The 23,442-nt window shown below is 38.8% G+C and overlaps 1 protein-coding gene across 4 annotated transcripts in view; it reads right to left on the minus strand.

Annotated features, from left to right (window-relative positions):
- Positions 1 to 23,442, minus strand: part of RANBP17 (RAN binding protein 17) — a 349,515-nt gene that overhangs the window by 246,526 nt on the left and 79,547 nt on the right. For all 4 annotated transcript variants that reach the window (XM_040262770.1, XM_040262768.1, XM_040262769.1 and 1 more), the window contains one exon: positions 17,211 to 17,316. In XM_040262770.1, the coding sequence (XP_040118704.1) occupies positions 17,211 to 17,316 (106 nt within the window). The remainder of the gene's footprint in view (positions 1 to 17,210; positions 17,317 to 23,442) is intronic.

The following is a 23,442-nucleotide window of genomic DNA, read 5'->3' on the forward strand; positions in this document are numbered from 1 at the left end:
TTATTCAGGTGGCCAATGCCCAGCAAAACATTTCAGGTATTCTATTACTGCAGAAGAAGGAAAGAAGAGATACAAGACAACTAGTAGTCTCTGCCATAGTACTCTTCAAAGATTTGTGGCCACCCCTAACAAATGCTTAACACCAAAGTTTGTATTGTATATAGGTTAGGTTAGGTTATTGAATATTCACTTGCAGTTTAAATTTAGTGGCCTACATTTATTTTTACCTTTATCTTAAATTATCTTTGGAGCATGAAGGGAATACAAATACAAAATACATTAAATAACTTTGATTCAAGTATATGCACACCATTCCAAGTATAAAGAAATGAATTTTTGGATAATAAATTCTTTTATCTCTTTTACATTCTCCTTATATCCAATTACATAAGTAGTTGTTCAGTCAATAAATACTTGAAGGCCTACTATAATGGTAGGTATATGTTAGGAGTTCAGAAAATAACACTGAGCAAAACATATATATTCCCAGTCCTCCAGAAATCTATAATCTATGCAGGGAAAGACAAACAAATAATTAGAATAAGGAATGACAAGTGCTATAATAAATACTATGAAGAAATTAGCAAGAACTCCTGACATTCTTGGATGGAACAGAGCAAAGAGAGCGTTGAGAGAAAATGGCAAGTGTGTGTAGTTATCTAGACAGCGAAAAACAAAGAAGTGTGACTCGTTGAAGAGCTGAAAAAAAGTCCGATATGGCTATAAAGCAGTTAGTGGCAGGAGATAAGGCTAATGAGACAGGTAGGACCCTGATTACGAAGGGCCTGACAAGCCACATTAATTTTAATCCCAATAGCAATGAAAGTCATTGCAGAGTTTAAGCAAAGCACAGATATAATTAGATCTTTGTTTTTGAAAGCCAGAAAGGAAACAAAGTGTCCATTTCAAACTACAGCATGTCTCTAGGTAAATGATGACAGGAGTTAAAACAGCAGGGCACAGAAGCAATTGAAACTAGCTAGGATAAATAGAAGGTAGAAGTTGATAGAATTTGATGACCATATGGACGCTGGGGAGAGAAAGAAGAAAAAGTTAAGGAGAATTCCCAGGATTTAAGCCTGGGCAATTGAGTGGACAGTGATGAGACACATGGGGAAAGTCAGGGTTGGGAGCAGATGGAAGAGATGGGTTTAATTTTGGTCACTGAATTAGAGGCACATGTGGGATAAAACTTGCAAGAGAACCAGTTCGGTAAGTGTGTGGTGATCAGAGATAGGAATTACTACAGCAACACAGAATCACTGAGCCACATGGAGGGCTCAGTTAAGGTTAAAAAAAAAAGTGTATCTTAGGAAGTTAATACACTCCATGGGGTCACAAAGAGTCAGACATGACTGAGCAACTGAGCACACACACACACACACACACAGCGGTACCTATCTACAGAAGAGTGGTAATATTTTTATACTACTCAAGATCTCTTAAGATTTCTCTTAATCTCAAGATTAAGAGAAAACTCTGAATTCAGGTTCCACCACACAGAAGAGATAAAAATACAGGGGCAAACAAAGCAGATAAAGTTTATTCCTCCCCTATTCTAGTGAAATAAACAACTAAACATTAAGAGATAGTAAGTACTAAGAAGAAAAAATAGAGTAGGATAAGGATGTTATTTTGGAAAGGGAGGTCAAAAGAGGTAGAGACATCTGGATACAGACCTGACTGAAGTGACAAGAGTACTATATAAAATCTGGGAGAAAGCATTCCGAGCAGAAGGGAAGCACAAAGCCCCTAAAGGGAAAATATATTAGTAACACTCAAAGAAAACCAAGGAAGCCAGTGTATGTAGTTGAGCTGAATGACAAAGTATAGGAAGTAAGGTCAGAGAAGTAGCACTGCACACTCTGGGCCGTGGCCAAGGGTTTGGAGTTTCTCTCCTGTGGGACAGGAAAAGCCACTGCAAGTTTCTGAGTAGGGAAGAGGAAGCAACACGACCGAATGGGAAAGAAGCGACACTCATCTACAGCACAGCCAGGTTTGGGACAAAGCAAAACGCAGCTAGCTGCAGAAGTCTTCAGTGAATAATGAGGAATGAGTGGGAGACAAACAGGTGAGAACAGTGTGGAGAGGGCACAGGGGAAGACGAATCCTTAGGAAATCTCTCAAAATGTTTACATTCTGTTCACGATGGGTGAAACTGAAATAACTATTAAATTATCTTTATTTAATTAGAATTGTGTGGCATGAGCACAAATATTCTTATTTGCTAAGTCATAGTAGCATATTTTGAAATTTTAAACATGTCTTAAATGTCATTATCATCATATTGAAAGTTTTTTATGAATATCAACCTTTTCCTGATAAAATAACATAAATTTTGGCAAGAACTTCTGAACTTCTAATTTTGTAGTGTTTTCCCAGGAGTTACAATGGTTATCACCTAACAATAATACACAGAAGGCAAATAGTATTACAGTTCTAGCTACTTGGAATTTCTTCATATGAAATTGGTATTTTAAATTTTTATGTAAAACATAGTTCTTAATTTAAAATCTCAGTATGTTAGAACACATATTTATGTTTTTTTTATAGACAAAATATGTTAGTCCTGGTACATACCCCACCTTGAATCTGCTTGGCTTAAATACCCACCATCCCCACCACCACCTCATCTCATCCCTGGGCTCAACCACTTGCCCTGTAGCCCCAGGAAATATTCATACAGTTCCTGAAGTTATAAATCCTCACTCAGGGGAGAGGAAAGGCCTACCATAGCTCCAGCCAGCCCCCACCTCCAACCAGTAGAACCAACAGAAGCTCTGGCAGGCCCAGCATCTCCTCAAAGGGGCCAAGGGACAAACCTAAGCACAGAAAAGTTAAACACTCCAGGAGCAGATTTCAGCCACTGAAGAGTGGGCCACAGAACTAAGTGATGAGAGAAACTGCTTGCCCTTAGTCCCCAGCGCCCTGCCACCACCAAGATGGACTGTTTTGAAACATAGCTGTTCCATGTAGTCCCTGGGGAAAACTGTAAAAGTGAGCAACCAGGTGTGGAATGCACCACCTTTTATAATTGATTCTCATTACTTATGGCAGTTATGTGCTATAAAATTGCTGTTAAAAACTGAATTAGCAAATATTAAACCACTGCTTCTAGAGGTAATAAAGGAATAGGTTCCTGAGGAACTCTGGTCACAGTATTTTCATCAGCTACTCAACACATAAGCTGTTTTATGTGTTTCGGTTTAAAGACATCTTATTTAATATATGTTTTTGATTCATTAACTTTGAGCTCACGGCTAACAGCACTAAAATTTGCTCCTGAAGAAAGTTTGTCTAGCAAATGTACTTTCTCTGTAAGGCACATTACAGCCTTCTTGTGCTTACGGACACCAGAGAGCACCTCAGCACTATGCTGGAGGGACATCTTAAACAGCGAGACTACTTGCGGGGGACTGCCCATGATAGGGTTAAGTCCTGGGAGCTGCCTGGCTGATTGCCTCGCCTAAGGCTTTGTTCCTTAGCTCTCTGTCCCGCCCCTCCTTAAAATAAATAAATAAATAAAGAAAGAAAGAAAGAAGGGGGAGCTGCGGGAGACTGCCCGTAATGGGTTAAGTCTTGGGAGCTGCTTGGCGTGTTTGCTAAGCCCTAAGGCCTGTTCCTTAAGCGCCCTGTCCCGCCTCTCCTAAGAATGTTATCATGACCTCATAGCTCCCGAAGGTCTAGCAGCAGCTGCACTTCAAGGACAAGTACTCCTTAAACAATGTTGGGTTTGAAGATTGTCTTGTAAATAATAGCCCTCTGATATGTGCCAGGAGTCACGTATATTTTCTTATAAAAACTCTCCTCAATAAACGAAGGCATCAGCCATCAGCCATCAGTTGTGTTGGTCTGATCCTCTCAACCCCATCTTTCTGTCTCCTTTTTTTTCTCAGCGATCGAGCTCCGTTTCTCGTGACTCCCGGGTGGGGAAAAACCTTGCAGTGCTGGCCGCGGCAACTACTGACAGAAAGGACAAGGCATGAAAACTACGGCACTAAATTAGAAGGCAAAAGGGACGTGTTTATGGTATGAGCGCTGAAACAAGAAGACACACCATCTGTTCAGCCTCCGCTGTGACAATGTGTACTGGGCAACTCAGACTCTTAGCCACTATGCGCAGAACCAAGAGTGACTGCAACTTGCTGCTGTTCAGTCATGCTCCTTGCAACCCCGTGGACTACAGTGCACCAGGCTTCCGCACCCTTCACTGTCTCTTGGGGTTTGCTCAGAATTATGTCCATTGAGTCAGTGATGCCATCCAACAATTTTATCATCTGTCACCCTCTTTTCCTCCTGCCCACACTCTTTCACTCTGATGTAAAAACTGTGGGTAGAACACAAAATGCTGTTCCTGTCATTATCAAGCTCAAAGACCTTCACCTATTTGCACCTCAAAAGCAGTACCCACTAAAGCCCAAGGTTAAGGAAGGGTTAAAACCCATCATGGAAAATTTAAAGGAACAAGGGCTATTAATTCCCTATAATAATCCTATATAATCCATGAACACTCCTATTTTGGGTGTAAAGTCAAATGATAAATGGAGACTTGTTCAAGATATACGAATAATAAGTACCTTATCCTTATAATTTACTGTCTGAAATTCCTGAATGAGCCAAATATTTTTCAGTCATTGATTTGAAGGTTGCTTTCTAGAGTTAAACCTGTATTAAATCATCCTTAACCTATGGCTTTAAAACAACTGAGAAGACTCTTGGGCATAACAGGCTGTTGCCGCATTTGGATTCTGGATTATGGGGAACTTGCCCGGCCTTTATATAAACTTATAACTGAGAATCAGCAGGCCCAAACTAACAAGCTGGTTTGGTCCCCACAGACTCAAAAGGCTTTTTAAGGCTCTCCAAGCTGCTCTTCTTCAGGCTCCAACTTTGAGCTTGCCCACAGGATCAGAGTTTAGTTTCTTACTGAAAAAAAGGCTAAGGCCACTCGCCTTAAGGGTAATTGGTACTATTGTTTTGCTAATGGCCTAAACCTCATAAGTTTACTAATGGGCAAAATCTTACTGTAGAGACTTCTCAACACAAAAGTGGGATCTTAAACTCTAAAGTTCAGAGTGACAATGGCTCCTTCTTTAAAGCTGCTATAACTCAAGGGGTGTCGAAAGATCTAGGAATAGAATATCACTTACACTGTTCCTGGAGACCCTAATCTTCAGAAAAGGTAGAAAAGGCTAATGACATTATTAAGAGACATTTATGTAAGCTAATTCAGGAAATAAAGACAGCTGATTTAAAGTTTAACCCATACTTCTATGAGGGTTCAAACTGCCCCTCCAAAAATGGGATTATCTCCAGTTTCATCCACCTCATTAGAACTGATTCAAATGTATTTGCAGGATGCTGGGGGCTGGTGCACTGGGATGACCCGAGGGATGGTGTGGGGTGGGGGAGGTGGGAGGGGGGTTCGGGATTGGCAACACGTGTATAGCAGTGGCGGATTCATGTTGATGTGTGGCAAAACCAATACAATATTGCAAAGTAAAAAAAAATAATAATAACCAAAAAAAAGGGATTATCTCAATGACAGTTTTTGTGCAGAGATATCATCATAGATCTTGAAGCCTTAGAATTAATTATGTGACTTAGCTCTCAGCTTTTCAACTTCCTCATCAATTGAAGGCATAACATGGTGGGTTTTTCCACTTCAAGGAAAGAACTTTCTTCAACTTTGCGAATGCCTTGACCAAAAACAATTCTATGTGACGTCTCTTCTTTATCTGATGACATCTAACTATCCTAAGATGGACTGATGTAACTATGGACATAACGTAACTTTTAATTTTGATTATGATTTAACTTGGTTTGGGATTGGAATGAAAACTGACCTTTTCCAGTCCTGTGGCCACTGCTGAGTTTTCCAAATGTGCTGGCATATTGAGTGTGGCACTTTCACAGCATCATCTTTCAGGATTTGAAATAGCTCAACTGGAATTCCATCACCTCCACTAGCTTTGCTCGTAGTGCTTTCTAAGGCCCACTTGACTTCTTCACATTCCAGGATGTCTGGCTCTAGGTGAGTGATCACGCCATCGTGATTATCTGGGTCTTGAAGATCTCTTTTGTACAGTTCTTCTGTGTATTCCTGCCACCTCTTCTTAATATCTTCTGCTTCTGTTAGGTCCATACCATTTCTGTCCTTTATTGAGCCCATCTTTGCGTGAAATATTCCCTTGGTATTTCTAATTTTCTTGAAGAGATCTCTAGTCTTTCCCATTCTGTTCTTTTCCTTGATTTCTTTGCATTGATCTCTGAGGAAGGCTTTCTGATTTCTTGCTGTTCTTTGGAACTCTGCATTCAGATGCTTATATCTTTCCATTTCTCCTTTGCTTTTCGCTTCTCTTCTTTTCACAGCTATTTGTAAGGCCTCCCCAGACAGCCATTTTGCTCTTTTGCATTTCTTTTCCATGGGGATGGCCTTGATCCCTGTCTCCTGTACAATGTCACGAACCTCTGTCCATAGTTCATCAGGCACTCTATCTACAAGACCTAGGCCCTTAAATCTATTTCTCACTTCCACTGTATAATCATAAGGGATTTGATTTAGGTCATACCTGAATGGTCTAGTGGTTGTCCCTACTTTCTTCAATTTAAGTCTGAATTTGGCAATAAGGAGTTCATGATCTGAGCCACAGTCAGCTCCTGGCCTTGTTTTTGTTGACTGTATAGAGCTTCTCCATCTTTGGCTGCAGAGAATATAATCAATCTGATTTTGGTGTTGACCATCTGGTGAAGTCCACGTGTAGAGTCTTCTCTTGTGTTGTTGGAAGAGGGTGTTTGCTATGACCAGTGCATTTTCTTTGCAAAACTCTATTAGTCTTTGCCCTGCTTCATTCCGCATTCCAAGGCCAAATTTGCCTGTTACTCCAGGTGTTTCTTGACTTCCTACTTTTGCATTCCAGTCCCCTATAATGAAAAGGACATCTTTTTTGGGTGTTAGTTCTAAAAGGTCTTGTAGGTCTTCATAGAACCATTCAACTTCAGCTTCTTCAGCGTTACTGGTTGGGGCATAGACTTGGATAACTGTGATACTGAATGGTTTGCCTTGGAAACGAACAGAGATCATTCTGTCATTTTTGAGACTGCATCCAAGTACTGCATTTCAGACTCTTTTGTTGACCATGATGGCTACTCCATTTCTTCTAAGGGATTCCTACCCACAGTAGTAGATATAATGGTCATCTGAGTTAAATTCACCCATTCCAGTCCATTTTAGTTCGCTGATTGCTAGAATGTCGACGTTCACTCTTGCCATCTCTTGTTTGACCACTTCCAATTTGCCTTGATTCATGGACCTGACATTCCAGGTTCCTATGCAATATTGCTCTTTATAGCATCTGACCTTGCTTCTATCACCAGTCACATCCACAGCTGGGTATTGTTTTTGCTTTGGCTCCATCCCTTGATTCTTTCTGGAGTTATTTCTCCACTGATCTCCAGTAGCATATTGGGCACCTATTGACCTGGGGAGTTCCTCTTTCAGTATCCTATCATTTTGCCTTTTCATACTATTCATGGGGTTCTCAAGGCAAGAATACTGAAGTGGTTTGCCATTCCATTCTCCAGTGGACCACATTCTGTCAGACCTCTCCACCATGACCCACCTGTCTTGGGGTGCCCTCTGTTCATTTCCAAGGCAAACCATTCAATATCACAGTAATCCAAGTGTATGCCCCAACAAGTAACACTGAAGAAGCTGAAGTTGAATGGTTCTATGAAGACCTACAAGACCTTTTAGAACTAACAACCAAAAAAGATGTCCTTTTCATTATAGGGGACTGGAATGCAAAAGTAGGAAGTCAAGAAACACCTGGAGTAACAGGCAAATTTGGCCTTGGAATACGGAATGAAGGAGGGCAAAGACTAATAGAGTTTTGCAAAGAAAATGCACTGGTCATAGCAAACACCCTCTTCCAACAACACAAGAGAAGACTCTACACGTGGACATCACCAGATGGTCAACACCAAAATCAGACTGATTATATTCTTTGCAGCCAAAGATGGAGAAGCTCTATACAGTCAACAAAAACAAGGCCAGGAGCTGACTGTGGCTCAGATCATGAACTCCTTATTACCAAATTCAGACTTAAATTGAAGAAAGTAGGGAAAACCGCTAGACCATTCAGGTATGACCTAAATCAAATCCCTTATGATTATACAGTGGAAGTGAGAAATAGATTTAAGGGCCTAGATCTGATAGATAGAGTGCCTGATGAACTACAGAATGAGGTTTTTGACACTGTACAGGAGACAGGGATCAAGACCATCCCCATGGAAAAGAAATGCAAAAGAGCAAAATGGCTGTCTGGGGAGGCCTTACAAATAGCTGTGAAAAGAAGAGAAGCGAAAAGCAAAGGAGAAAAGGAAAGATATAGGCATCTGAATGCAGAGTTCCAAAGAATAGCAAGAAGAGATAAGAAAGCCTTCTTCAGTGATCAATGCAAAGAAATAGAGGAAAACAACAGAATGGGAAAGACTAGAGATCTCTTTAAGAAAATTAGAGATACCAAGGGAACATTTCATGCAAAGATGGGCTCAATAAAGGACAGAAATGCTATGGACCTAACAGAAGCAGAAGATATTAAGAAGAGGTGGCAAGAATACACAGAAGAACTGTACAAAAAAGATCTTCACGACCCAGATAATCATGATGGTGTGATCACTCTTCTAGAGCCAGACATCCTGGAGCATGAAGTCAAGTAGGCCTTAGAAAGCATCACTACGAACAAAGCTAGTGGAGGTGATGGAATTCCATTGAGCTATTTCAAATCCTGAAAGACGATGCTGTGAAAGTGCTGCACTCAATATGTCAGCACATTTGGAAAACTCAGCAGTGGCCACAGGACTGGAAAAGGTCAGTTTTCATTCCAATCCCAAAGAAAGGCAATGCAAAAGAATGCTCAAACTACTGCACAATTGCACTCATCTCACATGCTAGTAAAATAATGCTCAAAATTCTCCAAGCCAGGCTTCAGCAATACATGAAACATGAACCATGTTCAAGCTGGGTTTAGAAAAGGCAGAGGAACCAGAGATCAAATTGCTAACATCTGCTGGATCATGGAAAAAGCAAGAGAGTTCCAGAAAAACATCTATTTCTGCTTTATTGACTATGCCAAAGCCTTTGACTTTGACTGTGTGGATCACAATAAACTGTGGACAATTCTGAAAGAGATGGGAATACCAGACCACCTAACCTGCCTCTTGAGAAACCTATATGCAGGTCAGGAAGCAACAGTTAGAACTGGACATGGAACAACAGACTGGTTCCAAATAGGAAAAGGAGTACGTCAAGGCTGTATATTGTCACCCTGCTTATTTAACTTACATGCAGAGTACATCATGAGAAACACTGGGCTACAAGAAACACAAGCTGGAATTAAGATTGCCAGGAGAAATATCAATAACCTCAGATATGCAGATGATACCACCCTTATGGCAGAAAGTGAAGAGGAACTAAAAAGCCTCTTGATGAAAGTCAAAGTGGAGAGTGAAAAAGTTGGCTTAAAGCTTAACATTCAAAAACGAAGATCATGGCATCCGGTCCCATCACTTCATGGGAAATCAATGGGGAAACAGTGGAAACTGTCAGACTTTATTTTTTTGGACTCCAAAATCACTGCAGATGGTGACTGCAGCCATGAAATTAAAAGATTTTTACTCCTTGGAAGAAAAGTTATGACCAACCTAGACAGCATATTAAAAAGCAGAGACATTACTTTACCAACAAAGGTCCATCTAGTCAAGGCTATGGTTTTTCCTGTGGTCATGGTATGGATGTGAGAGCTGGACTGTGAAGAAGGCTGAGTGCCGAAGAATTGATGCTTTTGAACTGTGGTGTTGGAGAAGACTCTTGAGAGTCCCTTGGACTGCAAGGAGATCCAACCAGTCCATTCTGAAGATCAACCCTGGGATTTCTTTGGAGGGAATGATGCTAAAGCTGAAGCTCCAGTACTTTGGCCAGCTCACGCGAAGAGTTGACTCATTGGAAAATACTCTGATGCTGGGAGGGATTAGGGGCAGGAGGAGAAGGGGACAATAGAGGATGAGATGGTTGGGTGGCATCACTGACTCAATGGACGTGAGTCTGAATGAACTCCGGGAGATGGTGATGGACAGGGAGGCCTGGCGTGCTGCGATTCATGGGGTCTCAAAGAGTCAGACACGACTGAGCGACTGAACTGAACTGAACAGAGTAACCATCTGAAAAAGTATATAGCTCCCTTGCTTAGACTAGTGAGGGGGCTAGTCCATGTCCCCCTTCTGATGTCTATGTCGTAAGTTTCCCTTGTCCCTTATCATACTTTAATAAAACTCTGCTACACAAAAGCTCTTGAGTGACCAAGCCTGGTTCCTGGTCCCAAAGCTAAATCTTCTTCTTTGGAGATCACAAATCCGACACTGTTAACTGTAAGCTATTATCAGCATTAGGGTCTTTTCCAATGAGAAAAGTTGGCTCTTTGCATCAGTTGGCCAAAGTACTGGAGTCCTTTCAATGAATATCCAGAGCTGATTTCCTTTAGGATGGACTGGTTTGATGTTCTTGCTGCCCAAAGGACTCTCAAGAGACTTCTCCAGCACCACAATTTGAAAGCATCAATTTTTTGGTGCTTATCCTTCTTTACGGTCCAACTCTCATACCCATACATGACTACTAGAAAAACCGCAGCTTTGACTATATGGATCTTTGTCAGCAAACTGACGTCTCTGCCTTTTAATATGCTGTCCAGGTTTGTCATAGCTTTCCTTCTAAGGAGCAAGTGTCTTAATTTCACGACTGCAGTCACTGGCATGAGTACTGATTTGGTGGTTAACAAACAAATTTTAGCAAGTGTACAAATGTGCAAAAATGGAATCTCTGAAAAATGAGTATTAATTTTATTTGTTTTCTCTCATTTTCTCACTCACTTTTCCTTCCTTACTTCTTCCCTGAAAATGTAGCCTTTTCCCCATTCCCCCCAAAACATTAGCTGATAAACTTCATCTAAGGCTTTGTTTTCTAGAGAATACACGCTAAACACAAAACAAATCTTATTTAAAGCTAAATAAATATGTTTGCTGCCTAAAGAAAAAAATTAAAATTTTCTACTTGGCAAATACACACCACTTTTGTTTATTTCCTGTTATATATATATATATATATATATATATATATATATATATATATATTTAGGGAAATAGTGCCACTGAGTAACTTTCTGTTTGATGATGAAAACTTTAAAAAATAATCAAAATAATTATACCAAAATTATACTTAATTCCCACTTTACTAAATATGTCATGTTAAATAAATAAATAAATAAATAAATAAATGTTATAATAAAATATGGTACAGAAGCAAATTATTCACTTGGTTTAAAATTAAACAAATCATTTTGAGACTGTCTCTATTCATATTTTAAAGTGGTTTCATATTAGAAATAATGAATCTTAGGAAAAACTAAAATATTTACTTTCTATTCAGATTCAAATTGAGATAGTTTCAAATAAGATAGCTTAAAGGTTATAAATAGTATGAAATGAGAAATTTCTGTTCAAAATGGCAACAAATGTATTAAACACTTAAGAATATATAAAAAAATAATAATTTGGGAGAATATCACACTAAAGACTTTAGTAGGGTAATAATGATACACTAAGAGACTTCTAAGATCAGTGGAAAAGAATGAAACACATAGAAAGAGACATAAGAATTCTGAGTAACATTTAAATGGCATGTTAAATTGGTAGAGAGTGGACTTGACATTGACTGGCTAATACCCTGGAAACATTCAAAAAAGCATATAAAACAAAATATATGTTGAATATATTAAAAATTAAATATAAAAAGCTGAAACTGTATAAGAACCAGGAAAAAATATAGGTGAATATTTTTATTATGCAGGCATGGAACAACCTTCCTAAGTATGAGCATTAAGACTATATGATAGGGACTTCCTTAGTGGCCCAGTGGCTCAGATTCCATGCTTCCAGTACAGGGTCTGGATTTGGTCCATGGTCAGGGAACTTAGACCCCACATGCTACAACTAAGAGTTCACATGATGCAACTGAAAGTCCCTCATGCCACAACTAAGACCTGACACAGCCAAATTAATGAATTAATGTTTTAAAAATATGAAAGAAAAATTCAGATTTGAATATATAAATATTTTGTGTGCTTAGTCTCTCAGTCGTGTCCAACTCTTTGCGATCCGATGGACTGTACCATGCCAAGCTCTCTCTCCTCTGTCCATGGAATTCTCTAGGTAAGAATACTGCAGTGGGTAGCCACTGCCTTCTCCAGGAATATAAACATTTTAAAGCCAGTAAGAAAAAACTTTCTAAAACATTAAAATATATACAGAAGACATATTCAAAATGAATAGCAAAATATTATAATCTTTGATATATACTGATATATATTGAGTAATTATAAATAAATTAGGAAAGATAATCTAAAAGAAAACCAAATGAATGGTACAATCTAAATATAATAAAAAAGCACAAAGAAAAATAGAAATGGCAAGAAAAGGAATGGAAAAGAATGTTTGATACCACTTCTAAACAAGGAAATACAAAAAAAATGAGAACTTAGTTGGAAAAGATAATAATCCTACTACCTAGTGTTCAACTGCAGAAAAAAACCATAACCTCTCTTAGCCTTTGGGTTCAGAGGAGAGACTGGTACTTCTCCAGAAGGCAATGTGGTGATGTGTACCGAGCTTTTAAAGTGCTATGTATATACTATTCAACCAGCTACTCAGCTTTTAGGATATAACTCTAATAAAATTATCTTGATCTACATAAAGATACAGCTAAAAGAATATTCACCTTTGTAATAAGGAAAAACTGAGAAACAACCTAAAATTCCCAAAGCAAGGGTGTTTACAGTATAGCTTAGAATATTGAGCAACTAATAATTTCTACTTCATTTTTTACTTAATGTCCAGGTAAAATGTTCATAATATAATGCTTGATTTTTTTAAAAATAATTGTTCTGGAGTTTCTTTTGGTAATACAGTGCTTACTATTTCTCAGGTATTGTCCTAAGCACTTTAAAATTATTAACTCATTTCGATACAGGATACAGGATGCTTGGGGCATGATCTAGAGAGATGATATGGGGTGGGAGGGGGCGTCAGGATTGGGAGCTTGTATATACCCATGGTGGATTCATGTCAATGTATGTATGGCAAAACCAATACAGTATTGTAAAATAAAATAAAATTTAAATAAAATTTAAAAAAATAAAATAAATAAAACAAAATAAATAAAATTATTAACTCATTTAATCCTTCCAATGGCCCAAAATAATTAGATACTATCAATAGTACTCAGTTCAGTTCAGTTCAGTGTCTGACTCTTTGCTACCACATAGACCGTAGCACACCAGGCTTCCCTGTCCATCACCAACTCCCAAAGTTTGCTCAAATTCATGTCCATCGAGTCAGTGATGCCATCCAACCATCTCACCCTCTCTCATTTTCTTCTCCTCCTGCCTTCAATCTTTGAGCATTACTTTGCTAGCATGTGAGCTAAGTGCAACTGTGCAGTAGTTTGAGCATTCGTTGGCATTGCCTTGCTTTGGGAATGGAATGAAAACTGACCTTTGCCAGTCTTGTGGCCACTGCTGTGTTTTCCAGATTTGCTGGCATACTGAGTGCAGCACTTTCACAGCATCATCTTTCAGGATTTGAAATAGCTCAGCTGGAATTCCATTACCTCCACTAGCTTTGTTCATAGTGATGCTTCCTAAGGCCCACTTGACTTCACAATCCAGGATATCTGGCTCAACGTGAGCAATCACACCATCATGGTTATCTGGGTCATGAAGATCATTTTTGTATACTTCTGTGTATTCTTGCCACCTTTTCTTAATATATTCTGCTTCTGTTAGGTACATACCATTTCTGTCCTTTATTGAGCCCATCTGTGCATGAAATGTTCCCTTGGTATCTCTAATTTTCTTGAAGAGATCTCTAGTCTTTCCCATTCTATTGTTTTCCTCTATTTCTTTGCACTGATCACTGAGGAAGGCTTTCTTATCTCTCCTTGCTATTCTTCGCAACTCGGCATTCAAATGGGTATATCTTTCCTTTTCTCCTTTGCCCTTAGCTTCTCTTCTTTTCTCAGCTGTTTGTAAGGGCTCCTCAGACAACCATTTTGCCTTTTTGCATTTCTTTTTCTTGGGGATGGTCTTGATCCCTGTCTCCTGTACAATGTCATGAACCTCCATCCATAGTTCATCAGACACTCTGTCTATCAGATCTAGTCCCTTAAATCTATTTCTCACTTCCACTGTATAGTCATAAGGGATTTGATTTAGGTCATACCTGAATGGTCTAGTGGTTTTCCCCATTTTCTTCAATTTAAGTCTGAATTTGGCAATAAGGAGTTCATGATCTGAGCCACAGTCAGCTCCTGGTCTTGTTTTTGCTAACTGTATAGAGCTTCTTTGGCTACAAAGAATATAATCAATCTGATTTCAGTATTGACCATCTGGTGATGTCCATGTGTAGAGTCATCTCTTGTGTTGTTGGAAGAGGGTGTTTGCTATGACGAGTGCGTTCTCTTGGCAAAACTCGTTAGCCTTTGCCCTGCTTAATTTAGTACTCTTAGGCCAAATCTGCCTGTTACTCCAGGTATCTCTTGACTTCCTACTTTTGCACTACAGTTCTCTATGATAAATAGAACATCTTCTTTGGTTGTTAATTCTAGAAGGTCTCATAGATTTTCATAGAACCACTTAATTTCAGCTTCTTTAGGATTACTGGTTGGGGCAAAGATTTGGGATTACTCTGATACTGAATGGTCTGCCTTGGAAACAAACAGAGATCATTCTGTCATTTTTGAGACTGCACCCAAGTACTGCATTTCGGAGTCTCTTGACTGTGAGGGCTACTCCGTTTCTTCTAAGGGATTCTAGCCCACAGTAGTAGATATAATGATCAACTGAATTAAATTCACCCATTCCAGTCCATTTTAGTTCACTGATTTCCTAAAATGTTGATGTTTACTCTTGCCGTCTCCTGTTTGACCACTTCCAATTTACCTTGATTCATGGACCTAACATTCCAGGTTCCTATGCAGCATTGCTCTTTACAGTATCAGAGTATCAGAGTTTACTTGCATCACCAGTCACATCCACAACTGGGCATTGTTTTCACTTTTGCTCTGTCCATTTTTTCTGGAGTTACTTCTCCACTCAATACCCAGTAGCATATTGGGCACCTACCAACCTGGAGAGTTTACCTTTCAGTGTCATACCTTTTTGCCTTTTCATATTGTTCATGGGGTTCTCAAGGCAAGAATACTGAAGTGGTTTCCCATTCCCTTGTCTAGTGGAGCACATTTCATCAGAACTCTCCATCATGACCCATCTGTCTTGGGTGGTCCTATACGGCATGGCTCATGGTTTCACTGAGTGAGACAAGGCTGTGGTCCTTGTGATCAATTGATTCGTTTCCTGTGATTGTGGTTTTAGAGTGCCTGAAGAACTATGGATGGAGGTTCTTGTGATTGTGTGCCCTCTGACGGATAATGCTACTGCTGCTAAGTAGCTTCAGTAGTGTCCAACTCTGTGCAACCCCATGGACGGCAGCCTACCAGGCTCCTCTGTCCATGGGATTTTCCAGGCAAGAGTACTGGAGTGGGTTGCCATTGCCTTCTCCTGTCTGATGGATAATGGTAAGAGGCTTATGGAAGCTTCCTGATGGGAGAGACTGATTGAGGGGGAAACTGGGTCTTGTTCTAATGGACGGGGCCACGCTCAGTAAATCTTTAATCCAAATTTCTCTTGATGGGTGGGGCTCTGTTCCCTCCCTTTTCTTTGAGCTGAGACCACACTATGGTGGAGGTAATGAAGTCCCTTGAACTGCAAGGAGATCAAACTAGTCAATCCTAAAGGAAATCAGTCCTGAATATTCATTGGAAGGACTGATGCTGAAGCCAAAACTCCAATACCTTGCCCACCTGATGCAAAGAACTGACTCACTGGGAAATACCTTGATGCTGGGAAAAGATTGCAGGAAGGAGGAGAAGGGGACGACAGAGGATGAGATGGTTGGATGGCATCACCGACTAGATGGACATGAGTTTGAGCAAGCGCCAGGAGCTAGTGAAGGATAGGGAAGCCTGGTGTACTACAGTCCGTGGGGTCGCAGAGTTGAACACAACTAAGCAACTGAACTGAACTGAACTGAAAGAAGCAAACAGTGACCTCCTTCAAAATGTCCCGTGCACGCACTGCAGCACTCAGTGCCCCCGACACTAGAGCGGGCTGCCGCCGACCCTCGCCTCTGCTGGAGACTCCTAGACACTCACAGCAACCTGGGTCAGTCTCTTGTGGGGTCACTACTCCTTTCTCCTGGGTTATTACTAATTAGCAGTACTAGTGTCCCCATTTCAGTTTACAATATTTAAGTATAATACAATTTTTGTTAAAAAAAAGTTGAAAAATTCACATGTAGTATATATAACTTTCAAGTATCAATTAAAAAGACTCAAAGATCTTTACCAAATGACAGTAGTTATCTTCAAATTAATATGTAACTTTTATTTGAAACTTTATAAAGCGTTCAGAAAAATATGTATTATTTTGTTATACAGAAAGATACTGGGGCTTCCCTGTGGCTCAGTGGTAAAGAATCTGCTTGCCAATGCAGGAGACACAGGTTCAATCCCTGATCCAGGAAGATCCTACATGCTGCAGAGCAACAAAGTCTGTGTGCCACAACTACTGAGCCTGCGCTCTAGAGCCAGGGAGCTGCAGCTGGCCACGTGCCACAACTGCTGAAGCATGTGCCCCTAGAGCCTGTGCTCTGCGGCAAGAGGGCCACCACCATGAGAACCCAGCCACCACAACTAAAGAGCAGCCCCCTTCGCTGCAACCAGAAACAAGTCCACACAGCGATGAGCCAAAAACCCACAAGTACAGCAATTCTAAAAGAAACACATTATTAAAGATGAAGTACAATATATGGAAAGCTAGCTCACTCACATTCATATATTCATACTCAACTGTACTATTTATCATTGATCTGACTCCTACAAATCACTTAAGCTCTAAGCCCGGGTCTTCTCATCAACAGAAAGGAAAATAATACCTTCCCTAAAAGGCCAAGTCCAAAATGCTTGCGCTCATAGTACTAGCTCAAAAACTAAATTTCTAAGTACTTAGGAAACTTCTGTAAATTATATGGCTACTACTTACCGACAGGATAATTCTCCATCCATAGCATCATGTTCATCTGTACTGGTATATGTTAATCTTCCTCCAACAACTGTTCCAACTAAGTATACCAGCCAGGCAAGACGTCCTAATATATAAAAAGAAGAGTTTAGAAAGAAACAAAGTTTAGATAGAAACAAAGCTTATTTTTCAGAATATTCTAAAATGAGCAAAATTTCTTCCAAACTAGTGATAAACTGTGAACTTAGTTCCTGACACAGAGTGAAGAGTTGGTTTTCATCAAGTTCAAGGCAGTAGAAGAGTTTAAATGATATTTAAGAACCTGAAACAACTATGAATCCCAGCTCTACCAATATGCTATGTGATTTTACATAAGCTACTTACCTCTTTAGGATTTTCATTTGCAAACTGGAGAAAATAATATCTACCATGAAGACTTGATGAACATAAATTTGATAACAAAACACCAAATGTAATGTCAACATCAAGGGCTGTTAGTAAGTATAACTATGATCCAATGACGAGTGTTTTTTTGAACAGTCCATGTCATCATAGTACCAGTCTCATCATTTTTAATACTACCCAGGCTTGGAAGATAACAGATGATAATAAATTTACTCCCTTTGTATTTAAAAATACAAAATTTTTACTATGCAAATTTCATTGTTTGATGACCAAATTAACTTCATGGGGAGTAGCAGCAAAGGACTAAATAACTTTACAAGAGTAGCACAAATGGCAACACCTACAGTTTTCACAAATCTTAACTGACTTTAGAAATGAAGGTATTTATTGAGTAATTCTTGTTTAGACACATTACATCTTTAGAATCACTCATCTATGTCTCAAATTCTCCAAGATTTTTGAGATCTTTATGAGCAATTAACAACAAATCAATTATTTTTCAAAAAAGAAATTAAAAAAAAATCTTACCTGGTAAGTATCCACATCCCCTTAATCTATCACAAAACCATGAATAAATCATAATTGACTAAGTATGCAGCCTTTATATTAGCAATGTAAAAACAGAACACTACCGTGATCAAGTAATTTATAAAACAAACTCAAGCTTCAAGAAACGTAAAATTAGTGGGCAAAAAAAGTTAACAGAAAAAAGGCCCATGTAGGAAACTGATAACAAGTTATCAATATGCAGTTGAGATGTGTTTTATGATCAATATTAAAGCCTATTAACAACAGAATGCTCTCCTTTGATGACCTCACTTCTGTGGACCCTCTCAAGTGGCAGCTGATTTTTTTGCACCTCTTCGGCCTCAAACCCAGCTGTTCAGTTGACATTCCCCATTTTTACTTCCAGAACATTCTCCCTCTCCATTGTAAAAGCACTCAGCTTTACATCTTGTGTCCTCATAGTACCAAATTATCTTTCATATTGCAACTATCACTCTACTTTGAGTTCCTTCTTATCTTTTGAATATGTTGGTTGCTGGTCCACTGTCACTCTTTCCAACATTATTTTTATCGTAACTGGTAACAACTTTAATTATCTACAAAGATGAATCTTCCAACTCCCAACAATCCTTTGTTCTATTAGGAAACTACAATCACTTGAATACCTAAACAACTTCACTAAAATGTAATTCACATACCACTTAAAGTATATGACTCAATGTTTTTGAATGAATTCACAGGGTCATGCAAATCACCACCACGTTCTAGCTTTAGAACCTATCCATCCCTCTTGAAATCTTATTCTGCACCACTCTGCACCCCCGCAGCCCTAAGGAACCAAGCAACCACTAATCTACTTTATGTCTCCTTAGATTTTTCCCATTCTATTTCATACGGATGAACGCACACAGTGTGATCTGTGTGACTATCTTCTTTCACTTAGTATAACGTGTACGGATGAACCATGTTATAGCTTCTTGCATTGGGATTTCAATCATTTTTATATTCAAGTAACATTCCATTTTTGGGGTATATCACATTTTGTTTACCCATTCAAAAGTTGATAGACACTTGGGCTGTTTTCACATTTTGGCTTTGTAAATAATGCTTCTATGAACATTTGCATAGAGTTTTTAATGTAGATATGTTATCATGTCTCTTCATATCAAGAGTTGGGATTCATATCAAGAATTGGAATTGGTGGGTCATATGAAACCTGTATTTTAACATTCTGAGGGAAAAAAAAAAAAAATTCTGAGGAACTACCAAACTACTTTCCAAAGCAGCTGTATCATTTTACCTTCCCACCAGCAAAGTATGAAAGCCCAACTTCTCCAAATCCTTGCCAATACTTGGTATTACCTATCTTTTTATTGTATCTCTCCTAGTGGATATAAAGTGGTATCTTGTAATTCTGACGTGCCTTCCCCTAATGACCAACAATGCTGAGCCTTTTCCATGTGCTTACTGGTCTTTTTTTATGTCTTCTTTGAAGAAATGTCTATTTAAATTCTTTGCTCATTTTAAAATTGGGCTATTTATCTTTTTATTTGTTGAGCTGCAAGAGTTCTTTATATATTCTTGATACAAGTTCCTTGTCAGATATGTGATTAGCAAACATGTTCTCCCATTCTGTGCGTTGTTTTCATTTTCTTGATGGCATCCTTTGAAGCACAGAAATGTTTAATTTTCATGTGGTACAAAACTGCTAGTTTTTCTTTTGATATTTCAGCTTTTGATATCAAATCTAAAGAACCACTGCCCAATCCAAAGTTATAAAGATTTAGTTCTACATTTTCTTCTAAGAGTTTCATAGCTTTAACTCTTACATTTAGGTCTATGATTCATTTGATTTGTGTACTGTGGGACATAGGGGTCCAACTTCATTCTTTTGCATGTGGACATTCAGCTGTCCCTGCATCATTTGTTGAAAAGACAATCCGTTTGTCATTGAATTGTCTTCTCATCCCAATCAAAAGTCACCTGATTACAAACTGGAGCATTTATTACCTGAACTCTCAATTATATATCCTTGATCGAGTGTCTACCTTTACACCAATACCACGCTGTCTTGATTACTGCTGCTCTGTAGTAAATTTTGAAATAAGTATGAGTCTTTCAACTTCATTTATTTTTTTCCAAAATTATTTTGGATATACTGGGTCTCCTGGATTTCCACATCAATTTAAGGATCAGCAGGTCAATTCCTGCAAAGAAGCCAGCTGGGATTTTGACAGAGATTACATTGACTCTAGGTCAATTTGAGGAATCATTCTAAACAGCATCGTCTTCTGAACCATGACCATGGATGTCTTCCAACTTATTTAGATCTTTGATTTATTTTAATAACATTTTACAGTGTATAAGATTTAACACTTTTGCAAAGTTTTTACCTAAGTATTTTATTCTTTTTAATGGTATTGTAAGTAGGCTTCACTTAAGTTTGATTGTTCACTGTTAATATATAAACCCACTGTTGATTTTTACTTACTGATGTTGTATTCTGCAACTTTGCTACTCTTGTATTAGTTGTAATAGTTTTTTGGGATTTGTTTTTTTTTTTCACTTTCTTATACCCTTCATGTCTTCTCTAACCTGCTTACCTATGTTCAGTTCTGTCGTCAGTCATTATAATCTGACCTGCATAGGTCAATTTCTCTCTTCCTCTACATTCTCAACTTCAGTTCAGTTCAGTCACTCAGTCGTGTCCGACTCTTTGCAACCCCATGAATCGCAGCACGCCAGGCCTCCCTGTCCATCACCATCTCCCGGAGTTCACTCATACTCACGTCCATCGAGTCCGTGATGCCATCCAGCCATCTCATCCTCAGTCGTCCCCTTCTCCTCCTGCCCCCAATCCCTCCCAGCATCAGAGTCTTTTCCAATGAGTCAACTCTTTGCATGAGGTGGCCAAAGTACTGGAGTTTCAGCTTTAGCATCATTCCTTCCAAAGAAATCCCAGGGTTGATCTCCTTCAGAATGGACTGGTTCGATCTCCTGGCAATCCAAGGGACTCTCAAGAGTCTTCTCCAACACCACAGTTCAAAAGCATCAATTCTTCGGTGCTCAGCCTTCTTCACAGTCCAACTCTCACATCCATACGTGACCACAGGAAAAACCGTAGCCTTGACTAGACGGACCTTAGTCGGCAAAGTAATGTCTCTGCTTTTGAATATGCTATCTAGGTTGGTCATAACTTTTCTTCCAAGGAATAAGCGTCTTTTAATTTCATGGCTGCATTCTCATCTTACAAAACCATAATTGTTTAAATCCAATCTGCATACAGTTTAATATAACTGGAAAAAGACACAACCATGTCGACTAGTCTAACTTTGGATTCACCTTTTCAGTCAGGCCTTACACAGCTTTCCTGTCAATTTTCAACACCTAGAGTATGATGGTATGCCTTCAAGATGCTGCTAGTGCTGCTTAGTTGCTCAGTCATGTCCAAATCTTATGTGACCACATCGATTGTAGCCCACAAGGTTCCTCTGCCCATGGGATTTCCCAAGCAAGAATGCTGAAGTGGGTTGCCATTTCCTCCAGGGGATCTTCCAGACCCAGGGACAGAATCCAGGTCTCCTGCTTGGCAGGCAGATTCTTTACTACTGCACTACCTGGGAAGCCCACGACTTCAAGACACCCATCCTCAATTCCTTCCCTCCATGTATGCAATTGCCATTAAGAAGTGGATCTATTTTTCCAATCCTGTAAGTCTGGGCTGGACTTTAACTAAAAGAATATTGCAGAAGTGACACTTATTCCAGTACTAGGCTTAATCTTTAGAGAACTGGCAGCTTCCTCCAGGCTCTCAGGGAATTTTCCCTGAGAGGAAGCCATTTACCATGTAAGAAGACCATATACCCTGAGACTGTCATACTATTAAAAGGCTAGCAATGTAGAGAGACCTCATGGAGACAGAAATGCCCAACTATAGCTCATTCATCAAACATCCCAGCGAAGACAGAAGGCTTTAGAATAAGTCGTTTAGGTGATTGCCGGCCATTGCTGTCACCCAATTACAAAACATAATCTACTGACTTTTCTTCATATTCCCCTTTCCTGATTTAATTTTTTTTTTAATTTTAGCACTTATCACTTTCTAACAAAATATATTTTATTATTTATTTTGCTTTGTTATCTGTCTATTCCAATAGAACATAAATTGCATGGCAGCCATTACTGTTTCTGTTGAGTTGTCTATTGCATATCCAGGGCCTAAAACAGTGCCTGGCATATATAACTTATTAAATAGATATGGGTTATTGAATTAAGACATGACTGAGCATGCATACATGTTGAATTAAGAAATCATTACCTAGAAACTATAGCATGAAACAGGCAAAAAAAAGTTAACAGCTTATTTATCAATTTAAATAAACATTAAAATGTAGACTCATTATTAAAAATGAATGTTAACTGTAGCTCCATTTCTATTGCTTAAATAAAAGCAACTTTTCAACACACATTCAATACAAGGTACGATACATGATCTAGTCTATCCTGTTATTTGCAAATTCATCTTCTCGATAAAATTTACACATTTGTAATTACCCAAATTAATACTTGTGGATCATTCATGGCCAAATGCAGAACAGCAAATAATTTGAGTTGCCTAATGAGCAAATGAGCACATTCCAAGATTAGGTAAAACAAAGCAACAATCTGCTTTCTTGTTTCATTCCTTCATTTTGAGTATCTGCTATAGGTCATGTTCTGCCCACTGGGATATAAATATGAAGCAGGGTGAAAAGGGACAGAGAGACCCTATATCCAGCAGACTGAATTTAGTTAAGAGGGAAAAAAACAAAAAACTGATTTTTTCAATGCAGTGTGATAAGTGTTGTTGTTGTTCAGCCGCTCAGTCATTTCTGACTCTTCGAGACCCCATGGACTGCAGCATGCCAGGCTTCTCTGTCCTTCATTATCTCCTGGAGTCTGTTCAAACTCATGTCCATTGAATTGGTGGTGCCATCCAACCATCTCATCCTCTATCATTCCCTTCTCCTCATGTGATATTCATGCGATGAGTATTATTGTCTAATAATAAATGCTAAATATAGGACATGAATTTCTCAAATTTAAACTTTTTACTCTTTAATTCATTTATTCTCTGACCTTGATATCAAAGAATGGTATGCAAAGACAGCATATGATCAACTGTGAACATTCTTTTCTAAAATTACGGTAAATTTTGAATGGAAGTTTGTACAGAGAAAAGTAGAATGTACAGTTATTCTTTCCATGTTTTAGCAGTGATTTTTTATTGTAGAAGACAGAAAAGCAGATATTTTTAACCCCAAAAATAGACAACTACTAATAAATTAGCATCAGTGTTAGA

This window comes from Oryx dammah, unplaced genomic scaffold (genome assembly GCF_014754425.2).
Source record: "Oryx dammah isolate SB20612 unplaced genomic scaffold, SCBI_Odam_1.1 HiC_scaffold_20, whole genome shotgun sequence".
NCBI lineage: Eukaryota > Metazoa > Chordata > Mammalia > Artiodactyla > Bovidae > Oryx > Oryx dammah.